General features: G+C 65.9%; 2 protein-coding genes across 19 annotated transcripts in view; one reads left to right on the forward strand and one right to left on the reverse strand.

Moving 5' to 3' along the window:
• KCNQ2 (potassium voltage-gated channel subfamily Q member 2) overlaps positions 1-12,782 on the forward strand; it is a 51,541-nt gene extending 38,759 nt beyond the window's left edge. For 4 of the 18 annotated variants that reach the window (XM_059133163.1, XM_059133161.1, XM_059133164.1 and 1 more), the window contains 7 exons: positions 612-835; positions 1,425-1,533; positions 1,841-1,972; positions 3,987-4,094; positions 6,632-6,755; positions 7,122-7,853; positions 10,984-12,782. In XM_059133163.1, coding sequence (XP_058989146.1) covers positions 612-835; positions 1,425-1,533; positions 1,841-1,972; positions 3,987-4,094; positions 6,632-6,755; positions 7,122-7,814 — 1,390 coding nt within the window. In that variant the 3' untranslated portion in view covers positions 7,815-7,853; positions 10,984-12,782. Of the gene's footprint in view, positions 1-611; positions 836-1,424; positions 1,534-1,840; positions 1,973-3,986; positions 4,095-6,631; positions 6,756-7,121; positions 7,854-10,983 lie in introns of those variants that run through there. The other 14 variants (XM_059133179.1, XM_059133162.1, XM_059133165.1 and 11 more) reach the window with 8 other exon arrangements.
• LOC131807711 (collagen alpha-1(I) chain-like) overlaps positions 7,974-18,416 on the reverse strand; it is a 31,747-nt gene continuing 21,304 nt past the window's right edge. The window contains exons 9-10 of the mRNA XM_059133275.1: positions 17,087-17,163; positions 7,974-8,336 (exon numbers count right to left, since the gene is read on the reverse strand). Of these exons, the coding sequence (XP_058989258.1) occupies positions 7,974-8,336; positions 17,087-17,163 (440 nt within the window). The remainder of the gene's footprint in view (positions 8,337-17,086; positions 17,164-18,416) is intronic.

Below are 18,416 nucleotides of genomic sequence, written 5' to 3' on the forward strand. Positions count from 1 at the left end.
TGGTGGTGTGGGACTGCGGTCCCCAGACACCTCCTGTGTGTGGGTGTGGGGCCTGTATTGGCCCTGGGGCAAGAGGGCTGGACAGGTCTGCCCTGCAGAGTTGACAGGGGACAGTTGCCCCCTCCGTGATTCCCAGGCTCCCGCTCCTGGCCCAGACCCTTCCTCCGGGTGGTTCCTGGGGCTTGGCCTCCGGACCCTGGGGCAGGCGGCAGGGGAAGAGGCTCGCGGGCAGGGATGGGGCGTGGAGGGGCCGGCAGGGGAACCACTGGCGGGACCCACAGAAGGTGTGCAGGGAGAAGCCGTACCTGCACGGTGTTTGAGGCACGCTGTTGGAGAGGGAGACCGGACAGGACCGTGTGGAGAGGACCCTGGCACCTTCCCGTAGCACCGAAAGTGATTTAAGTGTCCGCTGACCCCTCCCCAGCCAGGCCGAGTCCCTGAGTGGCCCTCGGAGCGCCCACCCCCTGCGCTCCTTGTGTCCCCGCCACCACCCCCTCCACGTGTAGGCGTCCGCGGTGAACGGACAGTGGGGTGTGCGCGTTCCTTCCAGAGTGACTTCTCTTGCTGTCTTTCTGTGTTGTCCGCCCACCTGTCGACCCTCGTGGGAGCAGTCAGAAGGTCAGTTTGAAAGACCGTGTCTTCTCCAGCCCCCGAGGTGTGGCTGCCAAGGGCAAGGGGTCCCCTCAGGCCCCGACCGTCCGGCGGTCTCCCAGCGCCGACCAGAGTCTGGAGGACAGCCCGAGCAAGGTGCCGAAGAGCTGGAGCTTTGGGGACCGCAGCCGGGCGAGGCAGGCCTTCCGGATTAAGGGCGCGGCGTCCCGGCAGAACTCGGAAGGTGGGTCAGGCCGCGGGCTTCCCGCGGTTCAGCTGCCCCCCGCCGGGCACCTTCGGGGCCCTGTAGCCTCTTTGAGCAGCAGCTTCCCTTTCCCTTTCTTCTTTTTGAGGTGAAGTCACGTAACATGAAAGCGGCCGCTTTCAAGCGAGCAGCTCCGCGGCCGTGAGCACATTCACGGCACAGCCCAGATCACCTCTCTCGTTCTAGGGGTTTCCATGCCCCAGAGGAGACCCGTGCCCGCCAGCAGTCCCTCCCACCCCTGGCCACTGCCAGTCTGTTCTGGACATTTCCCACATGTGGAACCACATGCTGTGTGCACCTGCTTCCAGGTGTTTCCATGCCGGGCCACCATCAGGCTTCCTGCCGGTTTCTGGCGGGCTGATGCTCCGTTGTTTCCTGCGGCCATAGCCATGGGTCTGCCCGTCCGTCCACTTTTCAGCCATCCCATGGGCCTCTCTTGGGGCCTCGGCGGGACAGAGGGTGGGTTTCCAGAGCGCAGGGTGCTGCTCTCAGGGCTTTCCTGACGCCGCCCCTGACGTCGGTGCCCCGGCGCAGCTCAGCCCCTCATGGGCCGTGTCCTTCCACCCAGAAGCGAGCCTCCCCGGGGAAGACATCGCAGAAGACATTAAGAGCTGCAACTGCGAGTTTGTGACGGAAGATCTGACCCCGGGCCTCAAAGTCAGCATCCGGGCCGTGTGGTGAGGCACCCAGTGTCCAGGGCAAGGGGCCTCCCTGCGGAGTCCAGGAGGGGTGCGGTCTCTGTCCCTGGGCTCTGGGTCCTTTGGGAGCTGGTGATGGCTCCCGCGCACCCGCCCCTGTCAGAGCTGTCCCCTGCATACCCCGGGGGCGAGGGTCTGTCTGCACCCCAGGCCTGGGCGTGGCCTGTGGATCTGGCAGGTGGGTGGGCCCGGATCACCGTGGCAGCACAGCCAGTGGATGTTCTGGGAGATGCTGGGAGGGCCCAGGGCAGGCGTCGGCCCAGGGCTCACGGCCGTGCTCCCCCAGTGTGATGCGGTTCCTGGTGTCCAAGCGCAAGTTCAAAGAGAGCCTGCGGCCGTACGACGTGATGGACGTGATTGAGCAGTACTCGGCCGGCCACCTGGACATGCTGTCCCGCATCAAAAACCTGCAGTCCAGGCAAGACAGCACCCCCTCCTGCCTGGCCCTGGGGGTCCGTCTGGGCCAAAGCCAGTGTGGCCCCAGTGGAGTGGCATCTCTCAGGGGCCAGTATGGGGTGAAATGTAGCATGGGGGTGCAGAGGGGGGACACGGTGGTCAGCGCTGCCTGCTGCCACCCCCAGCCCCGTGCCGGCCCTGTGCGGGCATCCTACTGTGTCCTCGTGTGGTCTGTGTGACGATTTGTGTCGCCTCCCCCTCCCGCCCCCGCTGTGGGGGGTGAGCGTGCATGTGTGGGTGCCCTCACGCTGCCCGTGCGCACAGGCGTCGTGTGACCGCACACGCGTGTGCACATGCGCGTCGTGTGACCACACACACGTGAGCGCACGTCTCCAGGCATCTGGTCGCCCGCACGGGAGCGTGTGTGCACACACATGTGTGTGTGCGTGCCGGGCGCACACGTGCGTGCACATGTCCTGCATGCGTGTGCGTGTGCGCATGCGCCTCTGCGTGTGTCGTGTCACGTGTGCATGTGTGTGCACGCGTGCGTGCGTGTGTGTTGAGGATGAGAATGCAGGGTCCCGAGCCCTGTCGGGAAGCAAGGGCGCCCCATGGAGCAGAAAGACTCGTCCATGCCCTGGCCTCGCACGGGGCTCCCCCTCCCCTGGCAGGAAGCAGGGCTGCGGCACGGCGGGGCGCAGTGCTCTGCTCACAGGCAGCCGTGCGCGCGCGAGGCCGCTGGCTCACTCTGGGCTTCCCTGCACGCGCACGCCAGCACACAGATAGCTACGCATATGCACGTGGACACACGCAGGGCACAGGCGCACACGGGTGCACCCCCACGGGCACACACGGATGGATACCCTTGCACGCGGACTGACACACACGTGTATGCACGGACACACAGACACACATGCACACGCAGCCACTCTCAGCCTTGTGCACACATACATGCACTCACTACCTCCATGACACACAAGTACCCCAAGTACACACGTGCGCACAGCTGTGCACCCCCACCACATTTAAGCAAGCCTGTGTGAGGACATGTGTTTGCAGGGTCTGGGAGGAGCCCACGGGACTGTTGTTGGGTCCCTCCTGAAGTGGGTCCCACGGTTCTGCCAACGTTCCTTCTCCGGCCCGAGTCCCTTAAACTGGGCTGCTTAGGTTGTCTGCCCCCAGGATCCTGGGCCCTGGCTGGGAGAAGGTCTGGCCAGTCGAGGGACAGTCGTAAGTCCATCCAGCTCCCCAGCCCACGGCAGGACGGAAGTCTTCCTTCTGGGGAGGCCCCTGAACGTCTGCCGTGGGGGACGTCTCCAGTCCTGCAGCAGAATGCCCGGCAGGGGTCCCTCTGGACCCGCAGCTGCTCTGTGGGGCGGGGAGCCGGCGGGGTGGTGACCCCTTCTTCCACACGGGCCATGGCCAGGAAACCCATCACTTACCATCCCCCCCAGAGCACCAGCTAGACCTGTGCTGTGTGTGGACAGAGGTGTCTGCGGTTGCGCGTGCGTAATCTATGGAATGTGTGTGAGCGAGTATGCGTGCGAGTGTTCGAGGACAGTGCAGACCCGTGTGTGTGCTCACGTGTGAGTGTGCACACACATGTGTGAGAGCAGGGCAGGGTCTTGGCCGCTGGGCCTGGCCCCGCATCTCAGGGAGGCTGATTTGGCTCACCAGGCTCTTCTGTCCTCAACTTCCCTTTCTGTCTGGAAATGCCACACAAACGGGCCCAGGGAGCCAGGATGTCCCTGTCGCCGGCAGAGCCGCACGGCTATCCACGGCCGGTGTCCTCGGGCCCGTGCGCTGGCGGTGGTGGCTCCTGTGCACGCCCCGGCCGGCCCGGGCAGGCTGGGCTAAGCTGTGAGGCCGCGGCTCCCCAGTACTATGCGAAGCTGGGCCCCGGAGAGATCGGGCGCCGCCCTGGCCATGCGAGCGTGGTGGTCCCTGCGCCGCGTGCGGGGCGTCCCTCCGCCAACTCCCCTTCCGTGCTCCTCATGATGCGTTTGCTGGTGTCTCTTTTCTTGTTCGCTCGCCAGGATAGATATGATTGTGGGCCCCCCACCCCCTTCAACTCCCCGGCACAAGAAGTACCCCACCAAAGGACCCACGGCCCCTCCGAGAGAGTCACCCCAGTACTCACCTAGGTCAGGACGCCAACCCTCCCCGCCTTGTCTCTGTGGAATGGCCAGCCCCCTTCGCCCCAGGCCACATGACGGCAGCACCTGTCCTGCACCTCCCCATGAAGCAGCACTAGGGGAAGGTGGTGCCCCCGGGGTCCCGGCGGGGGGGCGGGCCAGGGTGCCCTGGAGCTGTTCCTCTTGGTAGGCTCTGGAGAAGCTTGCCACGGGAGCTCCTTTCCACGAACATTCTGCGTGGCGTCTGCCTGGGGGACGCTTCCGGGCCAGAAGCAAAGGGGTGCCCCAACGAGGATCCAGTGTGTTCAGAGCTGTGGGCCTCGGTGGCTAGTGGCGACTTTCCCAGCCCCTCTGGGGCTCTCCCCTGATGCCCTCCCCTCAGGCTGACCTGGGCTGCTCCATAGATCTGAGTAGGTCCTGTTGCTTCTCTTGCCTTGAAACTCCATGGAGACTAAGTGGGAATGTCCTGCCAGGCGTCCAGCACTGGGTGAGGCTCCCAGGGAAAGCCCGAGACCTTGGAGCTTTATTTCCGACCATCAGAATTAGCATCATCGAAGCTGGCCCTGGCTCACGGGCAGAGAGGAAGGCCAGGGCACGGTTAGGTGGTGAGCTAGCAGAAGTTTCTGTAGTGAAGTTCAAGCTCCAGGGCCTTCTGCCTCCCTGGGACGGTTCAGAGGACCGCTGTGACCTATGCCCCCGGAGCGGGTCTGGTCACCTGGGGGAGAGCAGAGCCCCCGGGGGCAGAGAGGAGGGCAGAGGGGCCCAAGGGCATCCCGGAGACCAGCAGGGATGCTGGCCGAGCTGGCTGGTGGAGGGACTGTGTGTTTGCCTCGCCCTCCCCGTGTGCCAGGACTTCCACCCGTGAGGCCGAGGGTCGGCACGCGGGTCGTCTCCACCCGGTGGCTCTTCCGTGAGAAGGGAGTCCCTGGGGGAGGGGGCAGGCCTGACCCAGGGCAGCGCAGACAGTGTTGCAGCCTGGACACCCAAGACCACCCTCGTGCACTGCTCGGGGGGCAGCGGCTGAATCCTCAGGCCAGGAGCTGGAAAGGTCCTGCGGCTCTCAGGGCCCCCCAGGCCTCTGGACCACTGCAGCCAGGGGACACACAGGGTCACCCAGAGAAGGCGCCAGAAGGACGGCGTGTGCACATGGGGTTAACCTCACTCCTCTGCCTGAGGCCAGGGGAGGGATGGCCCGGGCCCCCTGGACGTCCCTTTCCAGACCCCCACCCGTGGCAGCTCCAGGCTCCCCACGGGACCGGCCAGGCAGGCGGCCCGTCATGTGGCAGGGGTGAAGGCGCTGAGCACCGGTGCCTGTGCAGACGCCCGGAAACACCAGAGAGCGCTTCCCCGCCCGCTCCCTACCGGGTCTGCTTGGAGTCTGAGGCCCGCCCCCCTCGCTCCTCGTCAGTCCGTGGTGCATGCGGCGAGCGCCCCCCCCACGCTCCTCGTCCGTGGCGCATGCGGCTCTCGGGGCATGAGGCTGCACCGTGGCTGACGCGGCTCCCCACCCCCTTCCGCTTCGTGCAACGGCAGGAAAAGCCCCCCCGAGCCCCACTCCCCCCCAGAGGCAGACAGGGCAGCCTGTCGGTGTGGAAGGACGCTGAGTCGAGGCCCCCTGCCCGGGTGTGGGAGCCGTGCCCTCCTGCACCCCAAAGCTCGAGGAATGTGTTTGGGGCCAGAGACGAGGCAGGGCTCCTTGGCCTCAGCCCGGGGGGAGAGCCGTGCGCCCGGCAGGCCTGGGGGTTCGGCACTGTGGCTCACAGGCAGCCGGGGTCTCTGTTTCCAAGTTCCCACATGCCCGTGGTCTCGGTGCGAGTGTTAGAGCCCACGCCGCAGCAGTGGCCCCTTCTGAGCCCTCCGGTGGCCCTTTCTGCTCCGCAGGGACTGTGCTGGGTCCCCTTTCCCTCTAGAAAACCTGTGTGTCTTGTCGCCAGTCGTGCCCTGGAGCCGAGCGCAGCTGCGTTCTGCACATGCATTCGCACGGGCTTGCGTGCACACACGCTCACACGCACACATCGCCCCCACGCAAGCACTCACGGACCCCCGTTTGGCAGTGGCTCTGTCTGCCCCTCCCTTGTGCGTTGGCGGGTTCCTGTCCGTCTGTGCCCCACCCTGTCCCGTGTGCATGGAGCCGTGGCTCTTGTCATGTCTGCTTCTGTTCCTGCCGCACACGTGGGATTCTGCCCGCCCCCGCCCCCCGTTGCGCTGAGGACCCCATGGCACATTATGGAGGAGTAAAGCTCAGGGGTGGGGCGGGCACGGGAGAGGGGACCTGGGGGGCTCGAGGCGCCCATCCCCACCACTTTACTCCTTCCTAATATGCCAGCCCACTGGATCGGCAGGGGGGCCCCTCAGGTTCAGCGAGCGGGGCGAGACCAGGTGCCCCGCGTCCACCTGTCCCGGCACCCTGGTGGCACCCCAGTCAGCTCTGGGCTCAGCCCGGAGCCTGGACCTGGGGGGCTGTGGCCTGGCCCAGGAGGAGAGGGCCACGGGCCCCGCCGCACCCACCCGATCTCATGCTGGGGGCTGGGGTCTCTTCCCGGCAGAGTGGACCAGATCGTGGGGCGGGGCCCGGCGATCACCGACAAGGACCGCACCAAGGGCCCGGCCGAGGCGGAGCTGCCCGAGGACCCCAGCATGATGGGGCGGCTGGGAAAAGTGGAGAAGCAGGTAGGAGGCGCAGAGACGGGCTCCGGGGGTGGGTCAAAGCTCTCTCTGGGGAGTGGGTCCTTGGGGCCCATGTGTAAGAAGCACTTGGGGCGTGCTTCTGGGAGCGAAGGAAAGGAACTGTAGGGCTCCTCAAAGGGACCAGACACTGCAGGGAGCGTTCAGAGGCTAAGCTGCTGTGTCTGCTTCCTGCTGCTTCTGGACCTCTGGGGGCGGGGGTAGCCCAGGGCTTTCTCACCTCCCAGGAGCAGCCCAGGGTCCCCCTACGTCCTGGAGCAGCCTGGGCCCCCCACATCCCGGGCGCGGCCCGGGTCCCCCCACCACCCTGCCCGGAGAGCGCCAGGCCTGGTCCAGCAGCTCCCCTTGTAGGTCCTGTCCATGGAGAAGAAGCTGGATTTCCTGGTGAACATCTACATGCAGCGTATGGGCATCCCCCCGACGGAGACGGAGGCCTACTTTGGGGCCAAGGAGCCAGAGCCCGCGCCGCCATACCACAGCCCCGAGGACAGCCGGGAGCACGGCGACAGAGGCGCCTGCATCATCAAGCTTATCCGCTCAGCCAGTTCCACGGGCCAGAAGAACTTCTCGGCGCCCCCGGCCCAGTGCCCGCCGTCCACCTCGTGGCAGCAGCAGTGCCCCCCGCGCCAGGGCCACGGCACCTCCCCCGTGGGTGACCCCGGCTCGCTGGTGCGGATCCCGCCCCCTCCTGCCCACGAGCGGTCGCTCTCGGCCTACAGCGGGGGGCCCCGGGCCAGCACAGAGTTCCTGAGGCACGAGGGGGCCCTGCGGGACAGCGACACGTCCATCTCCATCCCGTCGGTGGACCACGAGGAGCTGGAGCGCTCGTTCAGCGGCTTCAGCATCTCCCAGTCCAAGGAGAACCTGGACGCCCTCAACAGCTGCGGTGCGGCCGCCGCACCCTGCGCCAAAGTCCGGCCCTACATCGCAGAGGGCGAGTCGGACACGGACTCGGACCTCTGCACCCCCTGCGGGCCCCCGCCACGCTCCGCCACCGGGGAAGGCCCTTTCGGTGACGTGGGCTGGGCCGGGCCCCGGAAGTGAGGCCGCCCGCCGGCCTCTCCCTAACTCTCGGCCTTCCAGGTGTGCGGACGCGACTCTCCCGGGCCCTTTCCTCAGAGCGACTCGGGTGGGGCCTGTGGGGGTGACGGCAGGCGGGGGGGGGGGGGTCTCACGTGGCGAAGGCTGACAAGAGTTTCTTTTCTAACGAGGGGCAGCCCGGCCGGCCGTGCCCACTGTGAGACCGTTGGCGCGGGTGCTGCGGGGGTGACCGCGTAGGACAGGCCCCCGGCAGTGGGGGGGAGGCACAGGGCGCCGGTGAGGGCGGCTGCTGTGGAGGGCCGGGGCCTTGAGGCTTAGTGGGGAGGGCGCCACGGCCTGTGCCTGCGGCGGCAGGAGGTACGGCTGTCCCCTTGAGTGCGGCTTATCCTTGTCCCTCGGTCCCTGTCCCCGCTGTCCCTGCACGGCAGGCGTGCAGGATGGGCCGTCTTCCAGAGAGCTGCTGCTGGTCAGCACCGCCTCCCCCCACCCCTGGGTCCGCACCAGTCCCGAGTCCAGGATGCTGGCCTGGACGGGAAGGGCTGAGGTGAGGCCCCAGCACCTCCCAGCGTGGGCTCCTGGGGGGCGGGTTGCTCCCTAGGCCTCTGGAAGAGGGTCCTCAGAGGCTCCCACAGCCATAGGAGATCTGGGGATGGGCCGCCCGTGTTCTGTCTGTTCTGCTCAGGCTGGACACCAGCCACCAGGCCACGACCAGCTCCAAAAGAAGACCCGTGCGCAGGGAGCGCACTGGGTGGCTTGGGGCACAGCCAGGCTGGGCTCCTGTTTCCAGGTCCCAGGACCAGTGGCTTGGTGACCAGATTCACACGGTGTCTTTCACTGGGGGTCTTGCCTCCCTGGTCCCTCCCTGGGGCCTTGACAGGACCGGGGCGGGACAGTGATGCTTTAAGCCCTGGGAAAACCCTTTGAAGCCTCTTGAGGGCTTTGGGGTCCCCTCCCTCTGCAGGGTTCAAGCAGCTCTCTCCTGTAGGAAGCCTCTTTTGTCCTCACTGGAGCTGACCGTCCACACACCTGCTCTCCACTGACCTGGCCCTTGCCTGGGACTTCTTGAGAGTCAAGGATGCCCATCTCCACCCTGGCCTCAAGGAGCAGGGACCCCCATCTCTCCTGGGGCAGGCCCCTTGGCCCCAGGGACGGCAGCTGTGGTTTCCCTTCCGGGCCCTCAGCGGTCAGTGTGTGTGGGCATCTGGCAGTTGGGACCACGGGTCTGGTCACCTGGCGCTCTCTGAGGTGGTGACCTCGTGTGCACTAGGGCTGGGCACAGCCAAGCCCGCTATGGAGCGACGTCCCCGGAAAGCTACCTCTGGGGAGAGCCCCGAGCGGGGCTGGAAGCGGCCAGTAATAGAGTCGCTCCTGTCCTCTGGGAAGCGTGCAGGAAGCGGTGTCAAGGGTCCCGGGCTCTGGGCCTGGGGTCCCGCGGCTCTCCTTGGGGACTCGTGTCGGTTGAGCAGGTGGGGCCACGGCTGCGGGCGCTGCCCCTTCCCCAGTCCTGCTCTGGGCACCTCCTTGCCTGACGGGCAGCCAGAGGTTGGGCCTGTGTTTGCCCAAGGGTGGCTCCCAGAGCGGGAGGACGAAGGCTCAGAGTCGGGAACCACTGCTCGTGTCGGGGACCCGGCACGAGGACACCCCCTCCCCAGCCTTGGGGAGGGGCAGGCGTGGAGGTGCGTGGCCCCACGGCCTGGAGGGGAGGCGTTCTGGACCTCTGCTCACGCCGATGAACTGTGTTCCTGAGGGCAGTGTTTCTCTGGCCTTGGGCCTCACGGTGGTGAGAAGTCCCTGCCAGCGCAGATACCGCGAGCCCCTGATGTGGCCTGTGTGTCGTGGCCCTGCAAGCGGGCCCTCCCGTCGCTGCTGCCTCCGGGCTCAGCTCCCTTTACCCTCCTGCCACGGGGGACTCGGGCTGCAGGCCCCTGGCGGGGCAGGAACCACGGGGTGGCACGGCCACATCCGTCCCCAGCTCTGGCCCCGTGCCAGCAACGGGGACCCCTCTGCTGCCCGGTCTTGGTCGTCGGGGGCTCCAGGGCCTGTGCCATGCGCCTTTGGGAGGACGCCGGCCTCGGAGGGGCAGGGGCTCCCGCAGGCTGCAGCGGGAGGGACGGGCCGGCCTGCCGGCAGGTCCCGCATCCAGGGAGTGTGTGAGGCCTCCTGCGTGGAGTCTCTGCCCCCTTGGAAGGAAGGCTGGTTTCGGGTACAGGCGGTAGAGATGGTATTGTAAAGGCGCCTTCTTGGGACCCGCAGAGCCAGGCCCGACAGCGTGTGCACCCCGGGTCCCGCCTCCAGAGGGGTAAGAGCAGGAGGAGGCCGGTGCTGTCACGGGGCGTCTGTGGGGCGCGTGTGACAGGAGCGGGGCTCTGGGCAGCTGTCACCCTTGGCAGGTGCGGCAGGGTTTCCTGAGGTCCGGGGGAGGCTGGAGTCTGTGCTCACATCTGGGCACACACACGCGTGCGCGCACACTTGCTGCGCTCCTGACTCCCGTGGCTTTCGTCTGATCTTTCTGTCTGGGTCTGCCCACTTCAAGCCCCAAGGAATGGACACATGGAGTGACAGGTGCTCCTGTGCCCAGGCTCCTGGGCAGCACAGGCAGAGGGGCCCCTTGGCCCCATCCAGGGTCCCACAGGCCTCACATCCGCTGCCCGGCAGCTGTCCAGGAGCTGGACAGCCGTGTGGCACCGTGTGCCACCACACGGTGTGGGCTGGGCCGGGAAGCTCTGGGTGTCCAGTTGTGACCCTCAGGCCCTGGCCACCTCCCTCTGCCCTCCTTGGCCATGTGGGTGTTGTCCCTCTCTCTCTGGCATATTGAGGCCCTGCATCTCCCTCTTGTCCACATGCTCTGAGCCGTGACCTTGCTAGTCCTTCCTGGAGGATGGGGGGGCCCTGGTTACGTGGCAGAGGCCCCCCTGGCCCGTCCACCTGTCCCCTCCCCGTGGAAGGCCCACTGTCCTCCCCACCTGTGGGGGCTGCTCTGCAGCCCGGTTTGGAGGCCCCGGGAGCCCGCCCTGCCGGGACTGCTGTGTGGAAGCCTACGGGCTTAGGGCAGGTCGTGACCTGTCCCGTGGCCAGCCCTACTCCCCGAGCCCAGAGCACACGAGCCAGCCAGGCACCGTTGGCGTCTTTAACGTGGTGATTTAGCTTAACTGACCTTCTCCCCTCGTACTAGGCTGGAGTCCCCCGGTGGTCACCGATTCGACACAGTAACACGGAAGCCAAGGGGGCGACATTCTCTCCTCTACTGGCCCCACGTTCAGGGGCCCTCCGTAGAGCATGTGCCCCCTGCCTGTGCCGGGTGTGGATGGAATCGGCCCTGAGACGTTTCTAGACGCTTCTTGAAGCCCAGAGGTGTGGATGGCCCCTGGGAGGCCTTTGTAGAAATGCTGATGTTTGTATCTATTTCGTATTCTCCCCAAATTGTAAATAATGTACAGAGCGGTGGGCTCAGGGGTTCGTCCCTGACGTGACGCTGCAAGACCGGAGTGAAGACGCAGGGTCCCACCCTCCGATGTCACAAGCCCTTGAAATAAACGTGGTGTGCAGAGGGACAGCCTGACAGCCCGCGGAGGGTTTGGGGGCCCCCAGCTGCGTGGCTGGGTCCCGAGCAGCCGGTGGGACTCCGTGCCCCTGGTGCCCCCCAGTGCTCATGGCTCCCTTCACGACCAACGCTGTCCTGAGTCATCCTCGGCTGCCTTCCATGACCCTGGAGCGGATCTTCAGGCCACCTGCTTCGATGGGCCGAAGCTGGGCAAGAGGCAGGAGGCCTGGGTGGGGCCCGGAAGGAATGGGCTGCTGCTCCCGGCACCAGGGAGGCTGTGTGTTGTCCCAGGCCAGCTGCCCTCCCCTGGGCCCCTGCCAAGCCCTAAGTAGGAGAGACAGCCAGGGAGGACTTCCTGAAAGAGGCGGCATGGTGGGACTGGAACCCAGGAAAGCCAGCTGCCTAGGCTAGGGCCCTGGTGGCCTCTGGAGCGTGCACGGGCGGTGGCCACGGTTCACTGGATAGGCCATCTTGTGGGGGGGGGGCTGACGGCAGACCCCAGAAGGAGACGCGGTGGGGAGAGAGGCTTCAGCAAACAGGGTAGAGAGAGCGAGGAAGACCCGCTCCCTGGCAGGTGAGACCCTCCGTCCACCTCTCAAAGGCACCCATAGGGTTGGAGGAATTGGGGGGGCCTCTGGTCTCGACACCCGGTGGGCAGAGGATGCCAGGAAGAGCCTGGGGACCGCCCAGGTCAGGTGCAGGGGGAGGGGCCCCCGGGGGTGGCGCTGTGTTCTGGCCCCCCAGTGCCGTATGCCCAACTCTGGCTGGGTTTCATAATGTCGTTGCCTTAATGCACGTGGACGGAAATTCACCGAGGTCGCCCCAGGCCCCCGGCGTCTGCCCGGCACCGCACCCTGCCCCCTCGTCCAGGGGACCGGCGCTATGGTCGGACGCAGAGCGGGCAATGGACCAGGAACCGGCCCTGTGCCCGCCGGGACCCTCCTCACCCCGTCCCGCGCCTGCCCCTGCCGCTCGCTGCCCCGCGGCCCCCACCCGTGCTGCTGCCTTGGCCGTCTGCACTTTGTTCATGCTCCAAAGAATTCTTCATTTGCCTTCAGTACTGACGTGCCCTTCCGACCACGTGTATGCACCCCTGCACCACAGCCGCCGGGCCTTTCTGTTTCGTGAATGTGTCACCACCGCACACTCGACCCTCGACTCGCGCATTGTCCGTTTTCTAGGGATAGATGCCCAGGGAATGAACTCTAGTTTTGTACGGACCAGCCGAGACACTAACTTCTCAACTCACTGTCCGCTTCACACTTGTCCCCGAGAATGGGGCCTGGCCTGGGTTTGCCCGGCGACTTCAGGGGTGGAATCCGGCAGCAGGGGCGCATGTGAAAAGTTCCGGGAAGTTCTACTGCCGCGGGGACCTGTCCGGAAGCCCAGTGGGCCTGTGCACTTAGTAAAACACGGTGATTCAACCTGCACGGTGTGTGGCCTTTTCCGTCTTACACGCCGTCTTCAGGGCCTTGGTGGGGTCTTGGGGTGGGGGTGCGCCCAGGGCAGGGACAAGTGGGACACCCAGGGTTCAGGGTCAAGGTACGTGGCTCTGTCCGTGTCCGTCACTGCCTCATGCTTACGGCTTCAGACCGTGGGGTCTCACGCTCACTCGCTCCGGGCCCGGACCCGAGTCTGCCGAGGCTCCCGCTGGTGGCCCTTCCCTCTGCCTTTAGGAGCAGCAGGCATCCGGGGGAGGGAGCCGCTGGCTGGGGCTGGTGAGCCCTCTGATCCCGGACGCGGACCCGGTTCCTGGGTGCAAGCTTCAAGCACGTGGGTCCGGTGCAGAGGCAGACGGTGCTGCTGGCCCTCGGCTCTGCTGCCCTTGGCTCTTGCTGGCCGCTCCCTGCCAGCCACTGCCCAGGCCCCGTGGGAAGAGGGGCTGGAGGTTAGGGTGGGCACAGCTGTCCTGTCTCCCGCCCTGCAGTGTCCTGGGTGAGGGCCGGCCGCAGTGAGGTCCGGGTTGCTATGGCTGTCCCCGCCCTCTGGGATTTTCTACCTGCCGGGCCCTCCCCGGAGGTCAGTGGAGCAGGCAGATTGGTGAACGGGCTGAGATGCAGTGCTCTGCCCCAGGTGGGTGCCCAGATTTGCTGACCTCAGTGGGGCTCAAGGCTCGTGGTCCCCTTGGCCCTCTGTCAGGCCTGGCCACCCATCAGAGGTCTTCGTGCTGTGAGACTTCCAGAAAGTTCTGGGCTGGAGTGTTCAGGTTTTGGGGAGAGCTGACCCACGTTCCAGGTACGGCTGACTTCCTCTCTGCAGGCCTAGGGTCAGCTGCCGTGGCATCTCTGTTCCCCTCAGCACTGACTGTTCTGCTGTGTCCCCTGCCAGGCTCTGCTGGTGCCAAGTGGCCACGGGCACTAGAGCCGTCCTGGGAAACCTGCAACCTGTGCTTCATGAGCCCGGGGTGCCTGGGCCAGCACAATCCACCCTGCCCAGATTTTTGTGTAGCTCTGGGGGTGCTGGTGAGTAACCTAGGCCCCGGAGTTCTCAAGAGGGCCTGGCACTGTCCCTCTGCTCTGTGTAGAAGAGGCTATAGAGTGAGGCAGCAGGCCACCTCTGTCCCCTCCATGGCCCCAGGAGAAGGTCATTGCTTGCACTCCATGGTCTTGGAGCAGCTGCCTTATTTCCCTGTGCTGAGAAATTTGCCTCAGTTTCTCTGGAATTGTTACCTAGGATTAGGGTTAGTCTTGGCTGCGATGAACAGAGAGGCCCTACATAAGCATGGGTTCCAGAGTAGACTCACCTTTGTTTCTGCTGGCCTCCACGTCCAGAGGGAGGCTGTGTGGACGAGTGTGGGAGGCGGACCTATGGGGCCAGGAACCCAGGACCCTCCTGGTTTGTTTCTCTGTCCTATATGACTTCCTCCTCAGGGTCACCTCATGGACCAAAGTGACTGCTGGAGTCCAACTGCTACATCTTCATTTCAGCTAACAAGGTGGGGTGGGGGGTGTGGGAAGGGCACCCTGTCCTTTTAGGGACCAGTCTCTGAAGTCACACACCCACGTGCGCGTGAGGTTTCTGCCCCCTTCTGTAAGGTAAGACCGAGTCCCAGTCTGTATGGAAGACGAGAAAATGCAGTCTTCATGCCACGTGCCTGGCCACACCGGGGTTCTGTACAGGGGCCGTCCAGCAGCCTGTGCCCAGCAACCCGTGCAGCTCGCATTCTGCTCCCAGGTGGGCTCCCGGCCCCACTGCCAGAGCACAGGATGAGCAGAGCGGGGAAGGGCGGGGCAGGGGTGACCCCGTGGTCACACAGCCACGCACCCCTGCGCATCAGGCCAAGCACACACCCCCGTGAGGTGGCATTTCCCGAGGGGAGAAAACCGTAGTGGGAGAGCTGGGGACGCCCTGGCTGGAGGTAAGTAGGGGTCAGCAGGTGGCCCTCGAGCCCGCCTGGGGAAGTGGCCAGAGTTGCAGGAGAACTGCCCCGGCTGAGCTGACCTCTGGGGTCCCTGCCGTGGCTGTCTTGGTTTTTGAGAAGGTCTGCGTGCATCTCGACACCCTCCCGGTGGGCCAGGCACGGAGCGGCCTCCTGCTGTCTCCTGGGCCTGTGGGCCACCGTGTCCCGGCCTGGGGACTGGGGCCGCTCGGTGGGGAAGGTGGGGGAGGCTGCAGGTGTTTGGGTCGTACCTGGGCAGCCTGGGAGACGGGGGGAAATGGTGAAGCAGGGTCTGGGGCTGTGGGGTGGACACAGGGAGGGGGGTCCCTATGGAAGAGAGGGCGGGGGCCACGGCAGACCCCTGGGCGGCGGAGCTCTCCCTCCCAGGGATGCTGACTGAGGGAGGTCAGTGGTCATCTGCTCACAAGGTCCCTTCGTCATCCTTCCCCTTGCTCTCCTGCCCTGGAGAACCTCCTGGTGATGGAAGATGACTTTAGGGTGACAGCAGCATTCCCCAGGGGCTGGTGAGATTTCGAGGATCTCTGATGCCCCCCCACACATGCTATCCCTTCTTGCGGTGACCCCCTGTCCACCAGGGGTCCTCCAATGTGGCGGCAGGGTGCAGGTGTCTCCAAGGGTCCGAAGGTGTCGTGGGGGCACCCGAGGGTGCGATCTCTGTAACAAGGTCAGCAGGGCCACGGTCAGGTCAGCGGGGCCACAGTCAGGTCAGCGGGGCCACGGTCAGGTCAGCGGGGCCATGGTTAGCACAGGGACAGGACGTGGTGCACATGGACACAGGGGACGGGCATGGGTTCAAGGGAAGCTGGTGGGCGAATGCCGACTCCCACGTGTACCAGCCCCTGCCCGCAGCCCCTGCCCACAGCCCCTGCCCGCAGCCCCTGCCCACAGCCCCTGCCCGCAGCCCCTGCCCACAGCCCCTGCCCACAGCCCCCTGCCTGCCCTCTCACTCTTCCAGGGCCTGGAGCCGCTGCGTCCAGGATGTCACTAGGTGGCAGCACTCACCGGGTGGGAGCCCGACCCAGGCTGCAGTGGCCCAAGGGAGCCTCCAGCTTCCCGCTGGAATTCCTGAACCTTCCCCTGGGGAGGACCGACCCTGCTCCTCCCTCCCTGCGCGAGCGACGTGAGCAGTCAGACACAATCTCCACATACGGTCTGCTCTGAGCTCCTGCCGGCCAGCGGCCCCGCCAGAGGGTCTGCAGGCCCCGCTCCCGGGCAGAGGGGTAGCAGCCGACTCTCCTGCTCCCGTGTGCGTGTGCCCGTGCGTGCCCGTGTGTGTGCTCACGTGTGCGTGTCGTGTGCAAGAGCTGGCGTGAGCATGAGCCCATCGTGTGGCAGGAAGCAGGGCCAGCGACATCCATGAGGCAACCGACAGGAGGAGGGGCCTTGGGGAGGCTGGGGCAGGGCGGTCACAGGCTGGCCCCTCGGGCCTGAGCGGCCGGCCCAACCCTGGGTCCACCGTTCTGCTGGGCCTCTGGAGAGCCTGGACCCTGCCTGTCCAGTGCCGGGAGCCCTCGAGGACCTGAGACCCAGGGAGGGAGCCACAGGCAGGAAGCGGGCCCCATTTGGACGCCACCATGTCTGGCTTCACCGGGACCCAGAATCTGGAGCACAAGGGGGGGGCACCCACCAACCCCTGTCCCCTGAGCTCTGAGGCCGACCTGCCAGAGCGAGCCTCTGCTTACAGGCTTTCTGAGAGCTCACGGCTCAAATCTCCCTGACCTTCTCCTAACCCCGAGCCAGGCCAGCGAGGCCAGCAGGAGCGCCGAGCGTGTTTGCCGACCTTCCGCTCGCCAGGCTCACCTGCCCTTCGGGCTTGGCTCTGCTCTGGCCGGGCCCCAAGATGGACGGAGGACAGTGCTCCAAGCTCCCGCCCCCCTCCTCTGAAAGCCCAGTTACGGGGAGTGCAGCTGGCCTGTGGTGGGGGTCCTCCGCGGGATGGAGGGGGCTGCGCCCCCTCTCGCCCTCCTGCTCTGCCTGGACTTGCCCTGCTCCTGCTCACAACGTCGTCTAGCCCGACTCCAGGACAGAGTGTCCTGCGATGTGTCCTGTGTTACAGAAACAAGACCCCTACCCTGCCCTGAGTCCCCGAAGCCCTCAGGGTGGGCGTAAGTATTGGGAACGGAGGGCCTGGGGCGTGGAGGCTCCCTCAGGGCACAGGGCCATGCAGCCTAGGAATCGTCTGCTGGCCCTCCTAGGTGAGCTCATCTAGGGCCCTGGCCGTGGACACCATGCGGAGCCCATCCTCTCCACACAGCCCCTGCACACCGTGCCCACTCGGGGCTCCCCGTCACCCCGTCTGCTGCCAGATTCCTCCCTCTCCCCCGTGTGACGCACCGGGAAAGTCACCCGCCCTCCGAACGCGCCCGCCTCCAGCTGGGCGTCCTCGCTGCGGCACCCGTGCAGGGATGAGCCTAGGCCTCAGGAAGGGCGCGGAGCCCCCAGCTGCACCGCAACCCGGGGACTGAGGCCGGAGGCGGGAGGGACTGGCCGGGAAGTGACCAGACAGGGGCAGGACCCAGAGCCAGCGGGGACTCCTGCTCCCAGCTGTTAAACCAGGCAAGTTGGGGCCCCTCCACGTGGTGTGCAGCTTTCACAGGCAGGAAAGGGGGGTCACCACAGAGGGACCCCAGGGCGCGGCCCAGGAAAGGCCCTCACACCTCACCGGCACGGGGAAGCCCTTTCTGCTGCGTTGGTGAGGGTGCGCACCTGTCTCACCGAGCCTGGGGAGGTTTTCTGTGACCCCCCCCCTCCTGGGCCCCAACCCCCCCATCCCCCGTCTCCTCCTTCAAGGCTTCTGCCGCTTTGACCACGGCACTCCCTGCTCTGAAGCCTTCCATGGCTCCCTAGTGTCTGTAGGGAAAAGTCCTAACTCTTGTCACGTCCGGGACGTCCAGGGGTCACGGTGAGGGGTGTCCGCTGCCCCTTCGTCCCGCACACCAGATCCCCCCCGTGTCACCCCCTCCCCACCTTCCCTGCCCGCTGCCGTCTTTGCAAATCCTGCTTGGTCTGCCAGGCCCACCTGCAATCCTACCTCCTGCTCGGGGCCTCCACGCGGCCCTGCGCAAGGCTCCCTCCCTTGGCTGGATCTGTGTCGGGTTAGGGTGACAGGCAGCCCCTCCATCCGGCCCAGAAGGACTCCTCCCCTCCTGGGTCTCCTCCCTTTGCTTGTCCCTGGCTGGGGCACCCCAGCCCTCAGGCTCGTGCTCGGTCCTCGGGAATCCCCACCTGTCTGCAGCCATCATCTGGTTTTATAAGATGCAAAAAGTAATTTCTTTTTCAGTTTAAAAATGAAATGGTGTAACTCAAGCCCTTACTTCTGCATCTGCCAAGGGAGGTGTGAGTTCTGACGCGGGCGCATGGCCCGCTCCGAATGCGTCACGTGCAAACGGCCTGAGTCACACCAGGGGGTGGTTCGGGAGGTGAGGACTAGCTCAGGGAGTTGTGCGGCTCTGCAGACGGCCAGTGGATGAGGAGGGCGACCGGCCGGGACAAGGCCGACAGCGTGGGAGCAGCAGCCGCACGCACCTTGTGCCCAGCACCATGGGATGCTAGGAGACCTGCTGAGCTTGCGGCGGGGGGAGCTCAGGGCAGCCTTTGTCCCCTGCCCCCAGATGTCACCTGACCTTCTCTGACTCGGTACATAGTCAGCCCTGTAGCCCCCTGA

The sequence above is a fragment of the Mustela lutreola genome, chromosome 9, assembly GCF_030435805.1.
Source record: "Mustela lutreola isolate mMusLut2 chromosome 9, mMusLut2.pri, whole genome shotgun sequence".
In the NCBI taxonomy this organism is placed as follows: Eukaryota; Metazoa; Chordata; class Mammalia; order Carnivora; family Mustelidae; genus Mustela; species Mustela lutreola.